Source organism: Symphalangus syndactylus, chromosome 8, assembly GCF_028878055.3.
Source record: "Symphalangus syndactylus isolate Jambi chromosome 8, NHGRI_mSymSyn1-v2.1_pri, whole genome shotgun sequence".
Lineage (NCBI taxonomy): Eukaryota > Metazoa > Chordata > Mammalia > Primates > Hylobatidae > Symphalangus > Symphalangus syndactylus.
The window spans coordinates 62,832,128-62,849,965 of NC_072430.2; the positions used below are offsets into that span (position 1 = coordinate 62,832,128).

Below are 17,838 nucleotides of genomic sequence, written 5' to 3' on the forward strand. Positions count from 1 at the left end.
CTCCGCCTCCCGGGTTCACGCCATTCTCCTGCCTCAGCCTCTCCGAGTAGCTGGGACTACAGGCGCCCACCACCACGCCCGGCTAATTTTTTGTATTTTTTAGTAGAGACGGGGTTTCACCGTGGTCTCGATCTCCTGACCTCGTGATCCGCCCACCTCAGCCTCCCAAAGTGCTGGGATTACAAGCGTGAGCCACCGCGCCCGGCTTAATAGTCCTTTTTTTAAAGAATTCCAGTGACTGGCCTTAGGAGATAACCAAGGCTGAGAGTGTCCCACCTTGGGGAGGAATGTTGAACAATTGATTCACAGCCTTGTTGCCGCAAACCAGACCATCGGGTGGCCCATTACTCAAGACAACCCTGGCAAACAGATAATGCTGACCTGCATAAACTACCCCTAATTTGTTGTGCTCTTTTAGGAGAGTCAGTCAGGGAATTCTCTCACTCTCTTATGCTGCCTCCGTTATGCTCCGGCATAAGCTCCAATGAAGCCTTGCCTGGAGAAACTCTTTTGGCCTCAGGTCAATTTGCATTGAGAGACCAAGAACCCATGGTCATAACAAAATGAGGTACTGCCCCAGGCAGTTTGTTTTATTGAAGGTACCTGTTGAATCCTAGAGCCTAAACTTTACTTCTCCCAAACCACTTTATTCATGCATTCAAAACTGGACTTGTTCCACTAAGTCTGCATCTGGTACAGAGACTTCTTGATGTTTACTTAGGCAGTGGCCTGTAAGAGTGCTCATTGAAACACCCATCATCATTCATTCATACTTCAATAAATAACTTGTATGGAGGAAAGAGGCTGGGCGTGGTGGCTGACGCCCGTGATCCCAGCGCTTTGGGAGGCGCGCAGGAAGACTGTTTGTGGCCAGGAGTTCAAGACCAGCTTGGGCAATATAGGGAGACTCTATCTCTACAAAAAAATTTAAAAATTAGCCGGGTGTGTGGTGGCACACTGCTGTAGTCCCAGCTACTGGGGAGGCTGAGGTAGGAGGATTGCTTGAGCCCAGGAGTTTGAGGCTGCTGTGAACTATAATCGTGCCGCTGCACTCCAGCCTGGGCAACACAGCAGGACGAGAGAGAGAAGAAATGTGTGTGTGTGAGAGAGAGAGAGAGAAGAAGTGTGTGTGAGAGAGAAAGAGGGAAAGGGGGAGGGAGAGGGAGGGAGAGAGAGAGAGAGAGAGAGGGAGAGAGAAAGAGAGAGAGAGATTGATTAACCAAGTCCTGGAAGGCAGCCGTGGTAAGAGGTGGGGTTCTGGAGAGGGTGGGAGGAAAGGAGGTGTGCCTAGATTTGAGGGAGATCAAATTTGGAAGGTAGGCTGCGGTCAGTACACACATTTACCATAACATTGATGTCACCATTAACATGCTCTCAGAGCTTGAAGACTGTTAAAAAGGTCCGGGGAACTGGCATGACTTTTAAGTATGCACCTTGGGTTTGTTTTTCACTTGCTGCAAGGCAGAGCATCCTCCTCTAGAGGGCGCAGGGAAAAGAAAAAAAAAAAAAAAAAAAAAAAATCAGGCGATCTCATTCTGGCTAATTTTGAGCCGCGTCTATTGCCGTCCGCCGTCACGTGCCGGCCCGCTGAGGCCGCCTTGATAGGTGGGGGCGACTGGGCCAGGCGCCGGGGCAGGAAGGGAGGCGGCCGCCGTGCCATTCTTAAAGGAGCCCGAGTGCAGGCGACAAGCCGCTGACGGCCGGAAGGAAAATGGTGAGTTGCCGCTGGGAGGGCGGGGGCCGGAGGGCTGGGCGAGCCTGCCTGCCGGGTTTTCCCGGTTTCCGGAGCCGGCGGCGGCGGGCAGCGCCCGGGAGGGCTCGGCGGCCGCTTCCGCCAGCAGCTGGCCAGTGCCCACAGCGAGAGTACTTGGCCTCTGCCGCCGCCGCCGCGTCTCAAGGCAGCATCTTCCAGCTGGGCCCGGGGTGGACCCGCCCAGCGGGCCATGGGACTAGGGTGCGGCCACGAGCAGGGGGGTTGGGGAGGCCCCTCGCCAGGCCCTTCTGGAGGGAGGGCTTCAGCTTCTGAGCTGTAGATTGGAGGGAAAGGGGTCTGCCCCATCGGAGGGCTCCCCCAAATCCTGCTCTCCCTGCCAGGGCCGTGGGCAGGTTCCAGGGGTTGGTGGGCCCCGAGCATCTTCCACCTGGCGGCGTTTTGGGGGAGGACTCGAATTCTGATTGAATTCTCTCGGCCTCACCTTAGCTTCTTTCTGTCTGCTCCTTTCCCTAGCTTCCTACAGAGGATTTCTCCTTATCTTTGTTTTCCTATGGCAGTTGGAAACCTTTCGACCCAAAGCTTTGGCACTGGGCCTTAAAGTAATTGTCAATAGCTTTAGTTTTGTTGGTTCTGGGGGCTATGGCTTCTGTTCTTACATGGGATGGACCCCAAGCATAAAAATAAAGTGGAGAATTAAATAAATCGCCATCAAGGATCTTTTGAATCCATCCCATTAGGTTTTTAAATATGCGTAAATTTCATTAGAAACAACAACAAAACACTGCTCTCTCTGACCATCCACTCAATTCTCAACCCACTTTCATCGAATAGATCTTGTCATGGTCACTGAATCGAATGGATTCTTTTCAGTTTTCATCTTCTCTGACCTTTCAGCTGCATTCCAGAGTGTTACACTCTCTTGTTTTTGAAGCATTCTCTTCCTTCATTCTTCCCCCTTGGCTTCTGGGATACAGAGCTCCTCCTACTTCTCCTATTGGTCCATCTGTTTCCCTTGCAGACTATTCTCCTTTCCCTGGACAAAGCTCGAAGGAGTCTCAGGCTTCATCCTAGTCCTTCATTTTCCATTCTGTATTCTTTATCCTAAACTATGGCTTCATTTACCATCTATATTCAGATGACTTGTGAATTTACAGTTCAGAAGACCTTACTTCTGAGATCCAATCCAGATCTGTGTGTACTTTTTTTTTTTTTTTTGAGGCGGAGTTTCACTTTTGTTGCCCAGGCTGGAGTGCAGTGGCGCGATCTCGTCCCACTGCAACCTCCGTCTCCCGGGTTCAAGCAGTTCTCCTGCCTTAGCCTCCCAAGTAGCTGGTATTACAGGCGTATGCCACCACGCCCGGCTAATTTCGTTTGTTTGTTTGTTTTGCGATGGAGTCTCGCTCTGTCACCTAGGCTGGAGTGCAGTGGCGCGATCTCGGCTCACTGCAAGCTCCGCCTCCCGGGTTCACGCCTTTCGTTCTCCTGCCTCAGCCTCCCAAGCAGCTGGGACTACAGGCTCCCGCCACCACGCCCGGCTAATTTTGTTTTTGTATTTTTAGTACAGACTGCGTTTCACTGTGTTAGCCAGGATGGTCTCGATCTCCTGACCTCGTGATCCACCGGCCTCGGCCTCCCAAAGTGCTGGGATTACAGGCGTGAGCCACCGCGCCCGGCCCTAATTTTGTATTTTTAGTAGAGACGGGCTTTCCCCGTGTTAGGATGGTCTCAATCTCCTGACCTCAAGTGATCCACCTGCCCCGGCCTCCCAAAGTGTTGAGATTACAGACGTGAGCTACCGCGCCCGGCCCCAGATCTATATATTAATATTTCAATATTTAGTTACCATTGCCCTGGGAAGCTTTTCCTCCACTTGGGCTCCTCGAAGCCACCTCAGTTTGTCCAAAGTAGAACTCATGCCCTTTCTCCTCAAACCTGGTTTTCTGTCTGTCATACAAGACAATCTGTTATACCAGCCAGAAGCCAAGGAGTTATCTTGGTAACCCTTTTTTTGCTTACTCACACTCCACCCCCACCCCCAATATCCAATCTGTCACCACCTCCTTTGTAGTGGTTAAGAGAGAGTGAGTTAAGATAGGCTGCCTGGGTTGAATCCTGGCTCCACTAGCTCTGTAATTGGGGAAAGATACTCAACCTCTCTAAACCTTAGTTTCTTGCAAAATGGAAGTAATAATAGTATGTTTCGTGAGATTGTTTTGAGCATAAAGGGAAATCTATGTAAAGGATATAACAGTGTTTCTCTCATAGGGTCTGATACATGTTAACTATTATTAGGACTAAATGGGAATTTTTTGCTATTGAGTTGTTTGAGATCCTTGTATATTCTGATTATTAATCCCTTGTTGAGTGGAGAATTTGCAGATATTTTCTCCCATTCTGTAGGTTGTCTCTTCACTCGTTGATTGTTTTCTTTCCTCTCAGAAGCTTTTTAGCTTGATATGATCTCATTTGTCTATTTTGCTTTAGTTGTCTGTGCTTTTGAGGTCTTACTCAAGAAAATCTTTGCCCAGACCAATGTCCTGAAGCAATTGCCCAGTGTTTTCTCCTACTGGTTGTATAGTTTCAGATCTTACATTTAAGTCTTTAATCCATTTTGATTTGATTTTTGTATATGCTAAGAGTTGGGGTCTGTTTGGTTTTTTTTTTGTTTTTGTGTTTGAGATGGAGTCTCACTCTGTCGCCAGGCTAGAGTGCAGTGGTGCAATCTCGGCTCACTGTAACCTCCGCCTCCTGGGTTCAAACGATTCTCCTGCCTCAGCCTCCCGAGCAGCTGGGATTACAGGTGCTGGCCACCACGCCCAGCTAATTTTTGTATTTTTAGTAGAGACGGGGTTTCACCGTGGTAGCCAGGTTGGTCTCGAACTCCTGACCTTATGATCTGCCCACCTCGTCCTCCCAAAGTGCTGGGATTACAGGCATGAGCCACTGTGCCCGGCCCGGGGTCTGATTTTATTCTGCATATAGCTATCTGACTTTCCCAGCACCATTTATTGGGGAGAGTGTCCTTTCCCCAGTGTATATTTTTGGCATCTTTGTCCAAAATGAGTTGGCTATAAATATGTGGATTTACTTCTGGGTTCTCTATTCTGTTTCATTGGCCTGTGTGTGTGATTTTATGCCAGGATCATGCTGTTTTGGTAACTATTGTTTTATAGTATATTTTGAAGTACTGCGATGCCTCCAGCTTTGTTCTTTTTGCTGAGGGTTGCTTTGGCTGTTCACAGTCTTTTGGGGTTCCTTACAAATTTTAGGATCTTTTCTCTCTTGCTGTTAAGAATGTCATTGGTATTTTGATGGGGATTGCATTGAATCTGTAGATCACTTTGGGTTAGTATGGACATTTTAACAGTATTATGTCTTGTAATCTATGAGCTTGGAATCTTTCCATTTTTGTATGTTCTCTTCAATTTGTTTCATCAGTGTTTTATAATTTTCACTGTAGAGATCTGTCACTTCTTTGGTTAAATTTATTCCTAAATTTTTTGTAGCTATTTTAAGTGAGATTGCTTTCTTGATTTCTTTTTCAGATTGTTTCCTGTTGTTGTGTAGAAATGCTACTGATTTTTGTATGTTGATTTTGTATCCTAAACTTTACTGAATTCATTTATCAGCTCTAACAGTTTCGTTTTTTTTTAATGGAGTCTTTAGCTTTTTCTAAATATAAGATCATATTGTCGTAAACAAGGATAATTTGACTTTTTTTCTAACTTGGAAGTCTTTTATTTCTAACTTGGAAGTCTTTTATTTCTTTCTCTTCCCTAACTGCTCTGGCTAGGACTCCCAGTACTATGTTGAATAAAAGTGGTACAATTGGGCATCCTTGTCTTACTCCAGAACTTAGAGTAAAGGCTTTCAGTTTTTCCCCATTTAGTATGCTGTCAGCTGTGGGTTTGTCATATATGGCCTTTATTGTTTTGAGGTGTGTTCTTTCTATACCCAATTTGTTGAGGGTTTTTATAATGAAAGGATGTTGAATTTTATCAAGTGTTTTTTCAGCATCTCTTGAAATGATATGATTTTTGTTATTCTGTTAATGTAATGTATCACATTTATTGATTTGCCCATGTTGAACCATTCTTACATCCCTGGGATAATCCCACTTGATCATGGTGAATGATCTTTTTAATGTGTTGTTGCATCTGGTTTTCTAGTATTTTGTTAAGGATTTTTGCATCTATGTTCATCAAGGATATTGACCTATAGTTTTTTTTTTGTTGTATACTTGTCTGGTTGTGGTATCAGGGTAATGCTGTTCTTGTAGAATGAGCTTGGAGGTATGTTCTCCCCTTCAATTTTTTTGAATAGTTTGAGTAGAAGTGGTGTTTTAAATCTTTGGTAGAATTCAGCAGTGAAGCTGTCAGATCCTGAGTTTTTCTTTGATGGGAGACTTTATTACTATGTCAGTCTCGTTACTCATTATTGGTTTGTTCAGGTTTTCTATTTCTTCATGGTTCAGTCTTGGTAGATTGTGTGTGTCCAAGAATTTATCCATTGCTTCCAGGTTTTCCATTTTGTTACAGTGTTCATAATAGTCTCTAATGATTCTTTGTATTTCTGTGGTATCAAGTGCAATGTTTCTTTTTGTCTCTGCTTTTATTTCTTTTGCACATTCTTAGTAGCTCCTTTTTATATCTCTATAATCATTTAATTATAATATAAAATATTATTGGTCTTTACTCTTATGGGATTTTTAACACTTTCGTTGCTTGTATTGTTTTTTTCCCCTTTAATTGTGAGGACAAAAAAATTATTAATTCTAAGTATAATCAGATTATTTTCTTGTTCTTCCTTCACTGTGTAAAAATAGTATGCTTGACTTCCTTTCTAACAGCAGACAGTGATTCTTGACTTTCTCCATATTCTTCCCTTCCTCTCCAGTTCTGATGACATTGCACATTATTATGTGTGTGGTTTTTGAGACATTCATTAGCCAAAGAGAAAGCTAAAGTATACCTTACATATATGAGATGAACAAATGTGTAGGATTAAGCAATGTAGATCCAAAGGTTGGTTGATTTTAAAGTTCTTTTAAGTGTTCATGTATTTACTTTAATGCTTTCACTTAATTGACATTTGTGAATGTCAGTATGCATTATAAAGGTATTAGGTTTTATAACTTTAACATTTACATATATTGAAGTCATGGCATTTTATATGTGTGTTTTTTTTTTCTTTTATAGAGTGAGTCTTTGGTTGTTTGTGATGTTGCTGAAGATTTAGTGGAAAAGCTGAGAAAGTTTCGTTTTCGCAAAGAAACGAACAACGCTGCTATTATAAGTAAGCTAAAAGTGATTGCCTCAAAGTTACATGGTCTTAATTTGTTTTTAATCTTGTAGCTACATTGAATGAACTGAACCGTTGGAAAGCAATGTTACTTCCTCTGTTTCATTTCCCCACCACCACCTTTAGATCACTTTAAAAAATAAGTAGCAGCTAATTCTAATGTCACAGAACAGAGGTGGATTGTCCCGCCTCCCCCATAGTCCTTTTATCAGCTGCCTGTACAGCTCTGGAGAAGGCGGTCGTCTTGGTCCTTGGGTAATGAGGATTCCCATTTGTAGTGACCCATCCAACCCATCCTTCTTGGGGGACTAAAAATAGCCTGGCCATTCATCCTCAAACAGGAACCTTTGCCTGCACCTAAAATGACAAAGTTCAGCATTGTGTGCGTAGTGACTTTGGGCATTATTCCAGCTGTAGATTTGAACTCTGGTTTCAGGAAGAGTACTTTTAAGTGGCACTGGCACTGTCTTCTGAAAATGGAAAAAGTGATTTGCATATTGCTTCTCCCACTGTGAGCTATATCTGACATTATGCAGATTTCCCTTGTATTCATAGGCAGTATTTAATATGTAGGTAGTGATTTAGAAAGATGAGGAAAGGATGAGGGGGTGAAAATGTAAAACTCTAGAGACCATGCTTAACAGCGATGCATCTGGCAGATGTGATTTAATCAGAGGTCATGACAACTTGTCATGAATTCTGATTTCATTACAAATAAATACTGCAATGTCGACATATGGTTCTTAAAAGTGAAAAAAAATAAAAGTGAAAATGTATGTTAGTGCCATTTTACTGCAAAAGCTGAAACTATTTGAGATTATATTATTATCTCACAAGATTTACTATCAAATTGGTGCAAAACCAAACACGGTCAACTTTGCCGGACTAACAGGAAAGAATAGAGGCATAGAGTATCTAAACTTATTTTGATTTAGCTTTGGATTACATTAGATATATTTGAATGTAGTTATCACTTCTATTTGGTTATTCACTTTCTCAGAATAATGATACCGTGCCATGAAATCCTGACCTTGGAGAAGCCAGGAATTTTGAGGTTTCTCTATTTTGATCCCTGATCAGGCACTTTTTCCCTTGCAGTTTTGACCATGTTGCATATAGACCAATCTCAGTTACAGTTACCCTTTCAGGCTTTTTCTTATTATCTAGAAGTTGCATTTGAGTTACAAAGTTCTTCATATACACAGGAAATGTAAGAAATTAACAACAAGTTCTAAATAAGCAAATTAGGTACTGAGAATTATGGGTAAAAGCTTTTAAAAGCTGACTGCTTGAAAAGCAAAGCTAGCTAATAAGCCGTAAACTAAAACTGTGAATTAGTTAGGTGCTTATGTTTCTTGATGTTTTAATTTTGAATGTCCAAAAAAAGGCTGAGATTGTGTGGGTTGGGTAGGTCAAGGTCACATTAGAATCCCAGCTTACTCATACTTGATTTTTATTTTAGTGAAGATTGACAAGGATAAACGCCTGGTGGTACTGGATGAGGAGCTTGAGGTTTGTTCAATGAATTAAATACAGTTTTATAGTTAAGTAATTATTATTTCTCAAAAAATGCTATATTAGTTACATGTGCTTCTAAAACAATCTTGAACCTCCTTTAAATACATGCTCATTATACATAAGAGCATGTGCTAATTGTGTAGTATGTTATATTGCTAATGTAACTACCTTGTTTAAAAGCATTAGTGAAGTCCAGTGTAATAAGTGGTATAAGGTGGGGTGGTATACTGAGTAAGAAGTGAGTCAACTTTGTAACTTGCTTCTAAGTTGCTTGACTAGTACTTAAAACCTAAAACCCTACAATTTAAATACCTGATTTGTCAAATTAAGTAACTAGAATAAAAATAATTCAGTTCTTTTTTCTGAAATCAGACATTGTTTCTTTCCGCTAAGATACTGGCTTATGTCATTCAGTATTTCCTGACAGCTGGAACATAAGCATAGAATCTGTGCCTCCCAGCCCCATATTTAGTTAATAAATGGAATGAAGCCAAGTGGGCAGAAGGAGGCTTTGATTGGATTGAGAATTTAGTAACCTGAGTTTACGTATAATTTAGTAAGATAAAGTTTTATTTTGTAGCATGTGGCAACAAATTTATAACTGTTAGTAGAATGGGTGCTTGGTGTATCTCTTAAGGACTTATGGGTAAGAAAATGTTTAAAAGTTGCTTTTCTCTGTGGTGCCAGGGCATTTCACCAGATGAACTTAAAGATGAACTACCTGAACGACAACCTCGATATCCTTTTCTTAGTGCTTTAAAAGATTTATTTTCTTTAGTGGTCAGACCTGTTTGTGAGCTCATTTGTTAAACATCTAAAAGTATCCTTCTGTGTCATGATCACAGCCAAATTAAAATATGTATGTGTATACTAGACTAAGAAAAATGAAAAGTTGGTTTATTCGTGGGATGAATGATTTTCTTTTTTAAACTATTTCCTTTATTATAACGTGTGTACAATAAAAATTGAGAAGAAAATAATCTGTATTAAACTTATACTTTAAAAAGTTAAATTTTTTGCCGGGCGCGGTGGCTCACGCTTGTAATCCCAGCACTTTGGGAGGCTGAGGCAGGCGGATCACGAGGTCCGGAGATCGAGACCACGGTGAAACCCCGTCTCTACTAAAAATACAAAAAAATTAGCTGGGCGTGGTGGCGGGCGCCTGTAGTCCCAGCTGCTTGGAGAGGCTGAGGCAGGAGAATGGCGTGAACCCGGGAGGCGGAGCTTGCAGTGAGTCGAGATTGCGCCACTGCACTCCAGCCTGGGCGACAGAGCGAGACTCCGTCTCAAAAAAAAAAAAAAAAAAGTTAAATTTTTTGAGAGATTATGTGATTTTATAACTTATCCTTGGGACCCATTTAATTTTGTGGAAAGATAATAATGAAGGTGTGGCCTAAAAGAATAGGACAGAAACTTGCAGCTCAGTAGCTCCCCAGGTGTTGGTAAATACCTGTCTGAGAGCAGTAACTTTAGTTTCTTTAACTTGAGAAAAACCTTCATTGTGTATAGTTATAAATATCAACATGATGATGGAAGAGTTTCATATCCGCTGTGCTTTATTTTCTCCAGTCCTGTTGGTAAGTGAATTTCTTTAAATAACACATATTTGGCTTAGATCAAATTAAGCCATTTTATACTAGACAAATTTTATGCTGTTTTTAAAGATGGACATTGTTGAATAACCTAAATTGAGGAGGGTCTGTGTCTATGTGTGTCCATGTGCCTGTGTGCATGCATCCCTAGAAAGAATGAAGCATCATCTCTTAGAACTTATTTTCTTAGGATAAATTTCTAGACGTGTAATTGTTGACTCAAATCATACATATATTTTAAGGATTTTGAAACATGATGACATTTTAATATATCAGAAGTATTTTCTTTTTATATTTTAATCTTATAAAAATGTGAACTTCACATATAATTGTATATATTTGTGTTTCTGTTAAATAGTGGTTAACAGTGATAAGCTTATAATCTTGAGAATGGTCCTAGAGTAATTTACATGGGGTATTAAAATGGGTTACTGGTATTTAAGGAATTCATTATCACCAGAACTTCTATCACCACTGTTCAGGCCTGCAATAAAAGCTGCACTCACTGAGCTATTCTCCAAACTTTGTAATTTGTATAATTTACTTCCCACTCAAAATATACTGCAGTATATTTTTAACTTAATATATCGGCAGAGTGAAACTTTTATCAGAGCAGATCTCTGTGCCCTACTGGTCCACTACCATCCCAAAACCTTGTATATTTTAGTCATCTATAAAATTGATCTTGATATTTAGTGTCAAAGTTAAGATAGTGCAGAAAGTTTTTAATTATTTGCAAGGCTCTAAAAGTCAGGATCTACAAATGTCTAGAATCTTTATTTTTGCCAACCTGTAGACTTGTTCTTGTTTATTTATAACTTAACTGTCTCTTTCTGTAGGCAGTGTGCAATGTAAGACTCAAAATACAACCCATATATATTCTGTAAACTCAATAGCAAAGGAAATCCTAAATGTGTCATTTTAAAAAATAAAAATAATGATAACCCATAACTTTCGCAAAATCTGTGTCTCATTTCTACACTAATCTCTCTTTTCTAGGATGTAAGCCTGAACAACAGATGATGTATGCTGGAAGTAAGAATAAGCTAGTCCAGACAGCTGAACTAACCAAGGTGGTATTTATATTTGATTTACTTGTTGAGACAATATTTTCCTTTAGACTATAAAGCAATAGCTAAAATAGTCTAAAGGAGTATTTTTTGTACAGGTGAAGGTTATTTAGACCAGATTAGCAAGTTAGCCAAAGCTTTTTGTTAACTGGAAATAGAATGAGATAGAAGCGCTTGAACCAAAGTGTATTTTTTGAATAAGTTGATTGGAAGAAATCACATTCAAAATATAGGCAGTTTTAGAAAGCCACTGTAACTATTAAATCTATTGAGATTTATTTTATCTGCCATAAGATAATTTCTAATAGATAAAGGTCAGCATTGAAGTTTCTCGGAACCCTTTACCATAGTCTAAAATGAATCGAGTTCTGTGCTGGAATTCAGTATTATGCAGTTAATTGTATTGTTTCCAAATATAAAATTGTTAAGAATATTAATAAAGGTAGAACATTCTGTTTTATATGAGAACTTGCTTTAAGATTTAACATGTCCCTATTTTATGGTATTTTTGAAAGTTAAAGGTAAGAGAGGTACTTGGCTCTCAAACTTTATTTAACTTCCACATATTAGTTTGAATTGAAAAAGTATATGCACTTAAGGTTTTGAAATAGAATATTATATTGCTAAAACTGTTAGACAGGATTTCCTTTCAAGTTTTATTTTAAGAACAGCATCAGTATTTTCCCCTTGGGTGCTTAATAATCAACTCTGGAATGCCTTTAAGTGCCCTCTGCTGTTTCCCCCTAGCCCATGTGATTGTTACCACTGCTTTATAGACATTACTTTTTCGTAATTTGTAACACAGGAACACTGGAGTTGCTTTAACAGTTTGGGCGATTAAGAAGGAGCTGTTAACAGCCTCAAGTCTGTTCTAATCCTGGGGATGCCCTACAGTGCTGAAGTTGAGAGATTACAGTTTACAAGTTACTTTTACAGATAATCTCATTGAATCCTTACAACAGCCCCGTGAGATATTCTGTAGATAGGAAAACAGACCCAGCGGATGAATGACTTGCTCAGGGTTGCATAACAGTAAATTTAGACAGAGCTAGGATTTAGCTCTGTCTAGGACTTAGGATTCACATCTGGCTCCAAATCCCATCCTTTCTGCTGTAATACATTGCTTTTCTATAGCCATTATACTTTCTGGGCCTGATTCAGATTCTTGATAGAGATTTGTGGCTGATCTCCATCTCCATCCGATATTTCCGTTTGACATTCAGACGACGGAAGACCAGCGTATATTCCTCAGTTCCTAACTAGATTGATTTTAATTGTGTATACTTGGGCTGTCTTCTAGGAGATAAGATTTACAGAACTGCTCTTTTAGACTATTTGTAGATTTGTGCTTTTGGGAGAGTTTTGGTTTCATGTTGTCTTGATTGCTGTACTTTGGTAACTGAGTACTTAGCATTTAAAAGAAGTGAAGTTCTACCTAAAAGGTATATCTGATTTACATAGGTTAAGTCATGAACAATATGAAAGGAAGCAGAATTTGGTATTTAATACTCAAATATATAACCAAAAATAATTTGGTATATAATACTCAAATATATAAAAAAAACCTCAAATATTTGCCTTTTTTTTTTTGGAGTGTCAAAGTATGACCCAATTTTTTTTTTTTTAAGGTATTTGAAATAAGAAATACCGAAGACCTAACTGAAGAATGGTTACGTGAGAAACTTGGATTTTTCCACTAATGTGAACTTCTGTGTTTCTAAAGTATTTATGTATTAACCTGACCATACTGGAACCAGACATAAATACTTATTTATGCCTAAAAATGCACTGTTACTTACAGTTTGTTTCCTGCAGTAAAGAAAAATTCTTCATTTGTGCAAAATTTGAACAAAGAGGAAATCATCTTCATAGTAATGAAACTTTGTAAAGTGTTTCCTTATATTGGTAATTGTTAGGTGGACTACTTTTCTCCAGGGACTTTTTGCACTCTTGTGACTAATTTCTATATCTTATGGTTCAGAATTTGTTACTATTTACAGACACCATTGGAAAGTGGATATATTAGATTGTGAGAGACAACAGTTGCCTCCTTTTGACAAATACTGGATATTAGCAGTTTATTTATGAAAATAGCGTATTATCACTTGTCAAATCATTGAAATTCATTTGGGGTCAAAGACTTGAGTGACCCAGTATTGAGCCATGAATAATTTAGTGTAACCTGCATTACAAGTACATTGATGAATTCTGTATCTTCTTTGGTTTCCTGTATCTTTTTAATCAAGTCTAGAAACTGTGTTCATCAATCACTCATTTTTAAGGTCAGGAGTTAGATTTTATGATAGAATTATGACTGTTAGCTTTTCTCCTTATAGCATCTTAGTCTTAGAAATTGGCGGGTTGTAATAATCAAGGGCTTCATTCCTTTTATGTCATTTCTAGACAGTTTTGAATCTAGGTTAATAACACTTTATTTATAAAGCACCTCTTAATGTCCTGTGAACACTAATTATTTTAAATGTGTTAATACTGTGCCTTTGATTTCTTAGCTTTAAAGTTAGTTTAAGACTTTTACACTGCCAGTATTCCAGATTTGGTGAAATTAATACTTTTTTAAAGGGTCCAAATAAAATAATTTTCTAATGTGTATATCTGAAATTTGTAATAAAATCAACTTCATATTTTAAAAATTCCAACTATCTGCTTGCATTGGTGAATATATGGCAGTCGAGAGTTACAATTTTGGGTATACTTGTGATTAGTTTGTGCCATAGGAAAAGATTATCTTAAAACTTTGGCCATAGTTAATAACATTAACACTTCAATAGCAATCACGTCTTATATCCTAAATGTCAGAAGATATTCTGAACTGGATGCCTGAATAGTTAACTAAACCAGTCTTGTTAGATGATGGTACTCTTGGCATAAAGCAAGGATTCTGATATTTGGCATACTTGTAAAAACAAATACATAAGTAACCATTGAACATTAATTTGATAATAGGTCTAGAGACTCTAAAACTAACCAAACTTGGTGAGTGTATTCTTATATTAAGAATATCTTAGTCATCTCAAAACTAGCAAAATTTAAATTTTGGCATGTTTTCCATTCATATGTTCTTTGCATTTTATTTTTGAGGTTTCTGTGAGAAGTAAAGATAGTTGGAATTTTTGCGATATTGAATAGAACATCTTCTGTTCCCAACACTGTTTGGCTTCACTAATTTAGAAGTCAGGAAGCAATAGAAAGTTGGAGATGAGGAAGTGCTAGAGTAGGTGTTTGTTTTGGTTCTTGGAGGGAAAAGATTCTTTATTCCAATTTCCAGAGAGAAGAGAAAACTCACCCAGGAAGTTTAAAAATTCTTTAAACAGGTATTTTGATATCGGAGAATAACATGCATATAATTCTGTAGGAATGCACATGTAATCCAAGTGAGTGGAGAGTGTTTTTAATGTTTTTGAATGAAGGAAATGAGGTTTTGTTTCACCTGGTCTGCAGCAATAAGAGAAACTAGTGCTGCAAGAATGTATTTTTTAATGAAGTTCCTTATTTTGTCTTGCATGTTTTAGTTTTGTTTATTTTTAAATTTGGAGGTCCTCCATAATGTCAGATAATATTGACCTGCCATACATTAGCACTCTTAGTTCTGCCACTCTCTTTAACAGGAGCAAAGAGCTGTGATAAACCATGCTTTTTTGAGCTTGTCTGACTCCTAATTAATAACATGTTTTTGGCAAGACAACAGATTGAGGTTAGAGGATCAGTAGGACATTTTTATTCCATCTGTCCTATGGGGAGATTTACAAATCCCATGCTCTAAAGTGTTCTCAAACGTTTGTACAGATTTCCCTTTCATCTTACTAAATTTTGCATTGTTCTTTTCAAGTATGTTTCCTATTTACTGTCTTTTTTCTGCCATTTCCCAAATAATAACTCCAGATTTCATAATTCCAGTTTTTACATTCCGTTATCTTTCTGGTACAACCATTCCCATTCAGCCTTAAATCTGAATCCTTTTTGGCAGCAACTTTTTTCCTGGGACCCTCCTTCGTGGTCTTCTAAGTCAGTGTTAGTTTTGAAATTTTTGGCCCTGCATAAGTTCTGCATAGCATCTAATGTCAAAATAGAACCAACTGGTAATCACAGTATTATTTAGTGTGGTTTCCATGACAAAAATACATATGAAGAAAACTTCTCAGGTTACTATGCTGAAATTCCAAAATGTCTGAGTTTTGAATAGTGATCACTTTGTTCTGGTATTGACGCATATATTAGGAAAAAAGTTGGTTGACTGTTTTTGTTTAATTGACTTCTAAAATAAATGTTCAAATTGTCTAGTTCTAAAAGTTTACTAAATGCCTAGTGCAGTTAAACATACTCTTGTTTAAGAGTGTGTTGCTAAATTTTTTACTGTCATTACTAATCTGTGTGGCAAAATGTGTGTCAGCACTTTTCCCTCCCTTTTTATCTCCTATTTTCAGGAGTCAAATGTAGCCATAAACTGTATCCTTGTCTGACACTTTAGCTAAAAATTTCCAGTTAGGGGAGTTTATTGCCAAATTAAATTTGGCTGTTTCCCCCCAACCCATATACATATTAAGGAAGGTGTACTTAAAAAATGTTTGGACTGCTTTTAAAACCTGAGCAATGTCATTAATCCATATGTGGACTAGTGATGAATAGATATTTTCATAAGACTTTAAATGCTGATATTTGGTGGAAGTAGAGAGTAACTCATATTCTATCAATTCAAGTATTCTTACTATGGTTGCTTTCCCTATTTGTTCAATAGACTGATAATACTGGAATTTATAGAGTTTGAGCCATTACAACTTTTGTGAGGATGTGTTTCAAACATTTCTGGACAAATCTTATTTTGTATTTCTGGAAGAATGTAGTAATCTTCTAGACCGCTTAAAACCAATGGTCCCAAGCTGAATATTCTTGAGAAATTTGTTTTTATTATGCCATTTGACATTTCAAATCAGTGCTCATATACAGTAAACTTGTGATAGAAATTGTATTTTATTGCTTTTTGGAGTATAATTCATATAAATATAATTACTTGAATATTGTTTGAGATCATTAACCTGCCAGGGCAGTTCCCACTGATTTAGATGGTCCAAGATAATCTCATTCAGGAGGCTTGAAACATTAATGGTTTAGTCTTGTGAATTTTAACAGTTCTCTGTCATCGTTTAACAAAACCAACAACTGGCACAACTCCTTAAGCTGTGGTTTCAGTCTCTGCTAGTTCATATTGCATGTTTATTTTGGACGGTCTTTTGTTAAGCATGGTGCTTGTACTGGTTTAAATAAAATGTTAACATTAAAAGACTTCCAGCTTTTCTTTTTTTACTCACCTCTTTCCCCCTTTGGAGTTACTGGTATCTACCTGGCCAGATTTGTGTGAGCCATAAACTTTATCTGGACAAACTGAGAGGCAAAATAAACGAGTCATTTGGCAGCTTGGTGGAAGGAGAAGATAATCAAGTTATAAAAATTTCTAAAACTTGGTCTGATGCTAAAATGTAGAAAATGTCAGTAAACAGTAGTAGGGACAGACAGAGCTATTTCAAACGATGAACGCTTGCTTTCAAAGGGAGAATTAGAAGTTAGGAGAGCTATATACTTTGTAAGAAATCAAATTGAAGGTTTTTTTAATTGAATATAGCTTATCACTATGTATTAAACATCCATTGACAACCCATCCTACCTTTATTACCAACTGTACTATATGGTATATGTTTAATAGGTATCTACTGAATGAATACAAATCACTAATAACACAGTTTTTAGAGTTTGCCATGTACTTCATGTGATTATGTTGTAATAGTCACAATTTGTTATGATTGTGAAAGGAGTAGTTTATGCCTTCCTGTCTTTAAGAATTTCACAAGGAGAATTGGCCCAAGCATGGGAACATTTATATCTTCCTTATTTATAAAATTTGGCCACTTAACCTACTCAAAACAGCCAGCTCTTAAATTTTTTCACCTTCTCTAAATAATACCTATTGTCTTTTTGTCATTTTCACTTTTCAGCAGCCAGAAGCATTCGTAAGCACTTAGCCTCTGAGCCTGGGCACACTCTTGTAACCACCCAGTGGGTTCTCCTTGCCTGCTGCCCGGACACAGCCAATTTATTAAGATAGGAGAACTGCAATAAAGAATTTTTAGGCCGGGTGCAGTGGCTCATGCCTGTAATCCTAGCAGTTTGGGAGGCTGGGGCGGGCAGATCACAAGGTGAGGAGATCGAGACCATCCTGGCTAACACGGTGAAACCCCGTCTCTACTAAAAATACAAAAAATTAGCCGGGCGTGGTGGCAGGTGCCTGTAATCCCAGCTACTCAAGAGGCTGAGGCAGGAGAATGGCGTGAACCCGGGAGACAGAGCTTGCAGTGAGCCAAGATAGCGCCACTGCACTCCAGCGAGACTCCGTCTCAAAAAAAAAAAAAAAGGATTTTTAATTCACACAGAGCTGGCTATATGGAAGACCTGAGTTTTATTACCCAAATCAGTGTCCCCTAAAATTCTGGGATTGAAGGTTTTAAGGATAATTTGGTGGGTAGGGGGTTGGGAAGTGAGGAGTGCTAATTGGTTGGATCAGAGATGAAATTGTAGGGGGTCAAGTGGGTTTTTCTTGGTGTCTTCTGTTCCTAGGTGGGATCACAGAACTGGT

At 38.5% G+C, this 17,838-nt stretch overlaps 1 protein-coding gene across 2 annotated transcripts; it reads left to right on the plus strand.

The window, feature by feature from the left end:
• Positions 1–1,508: 1,508 nt before the first annotated feature.
• On the plus strand, positions 1,509–16,491 carry GMFB (glia maturation factor beta). 2 transcript variants are annotated; one of them, XM_055289326.2, is made up of 7 exons: positions 1,509–1,714; positions 6,913–7,009; positions 8,478–8,527; positions 9,221–9,270; positions 10,028–10,110; positions 11,125–11,198; positions 12,824–16,491. In XM_055289326.2, the coding sequence occupies exons 1-7, from the start codon at positions 1,712–1,714 to the stop codon at positions 12,893–12,895; spliced, it is 429 nt and encodes a 142-aa protein (XP_055145301.1). In that variant the 5' UTR covers positions 1,509–1,711; the 3' UTR covers positions 12,896–16,491. The 2 variants fall into 2 exon arrangements, with proteins under 2 accessions (XP_055145301.1, XP_055145300.1); XM_055289325.2 differs by having other exon boundaries at positions 1,568–1,714; positions 10,025–10,110.
• The last annotated feature ends 1,347 nt before the right edge of the window (positions 16,492–17,838 follow it).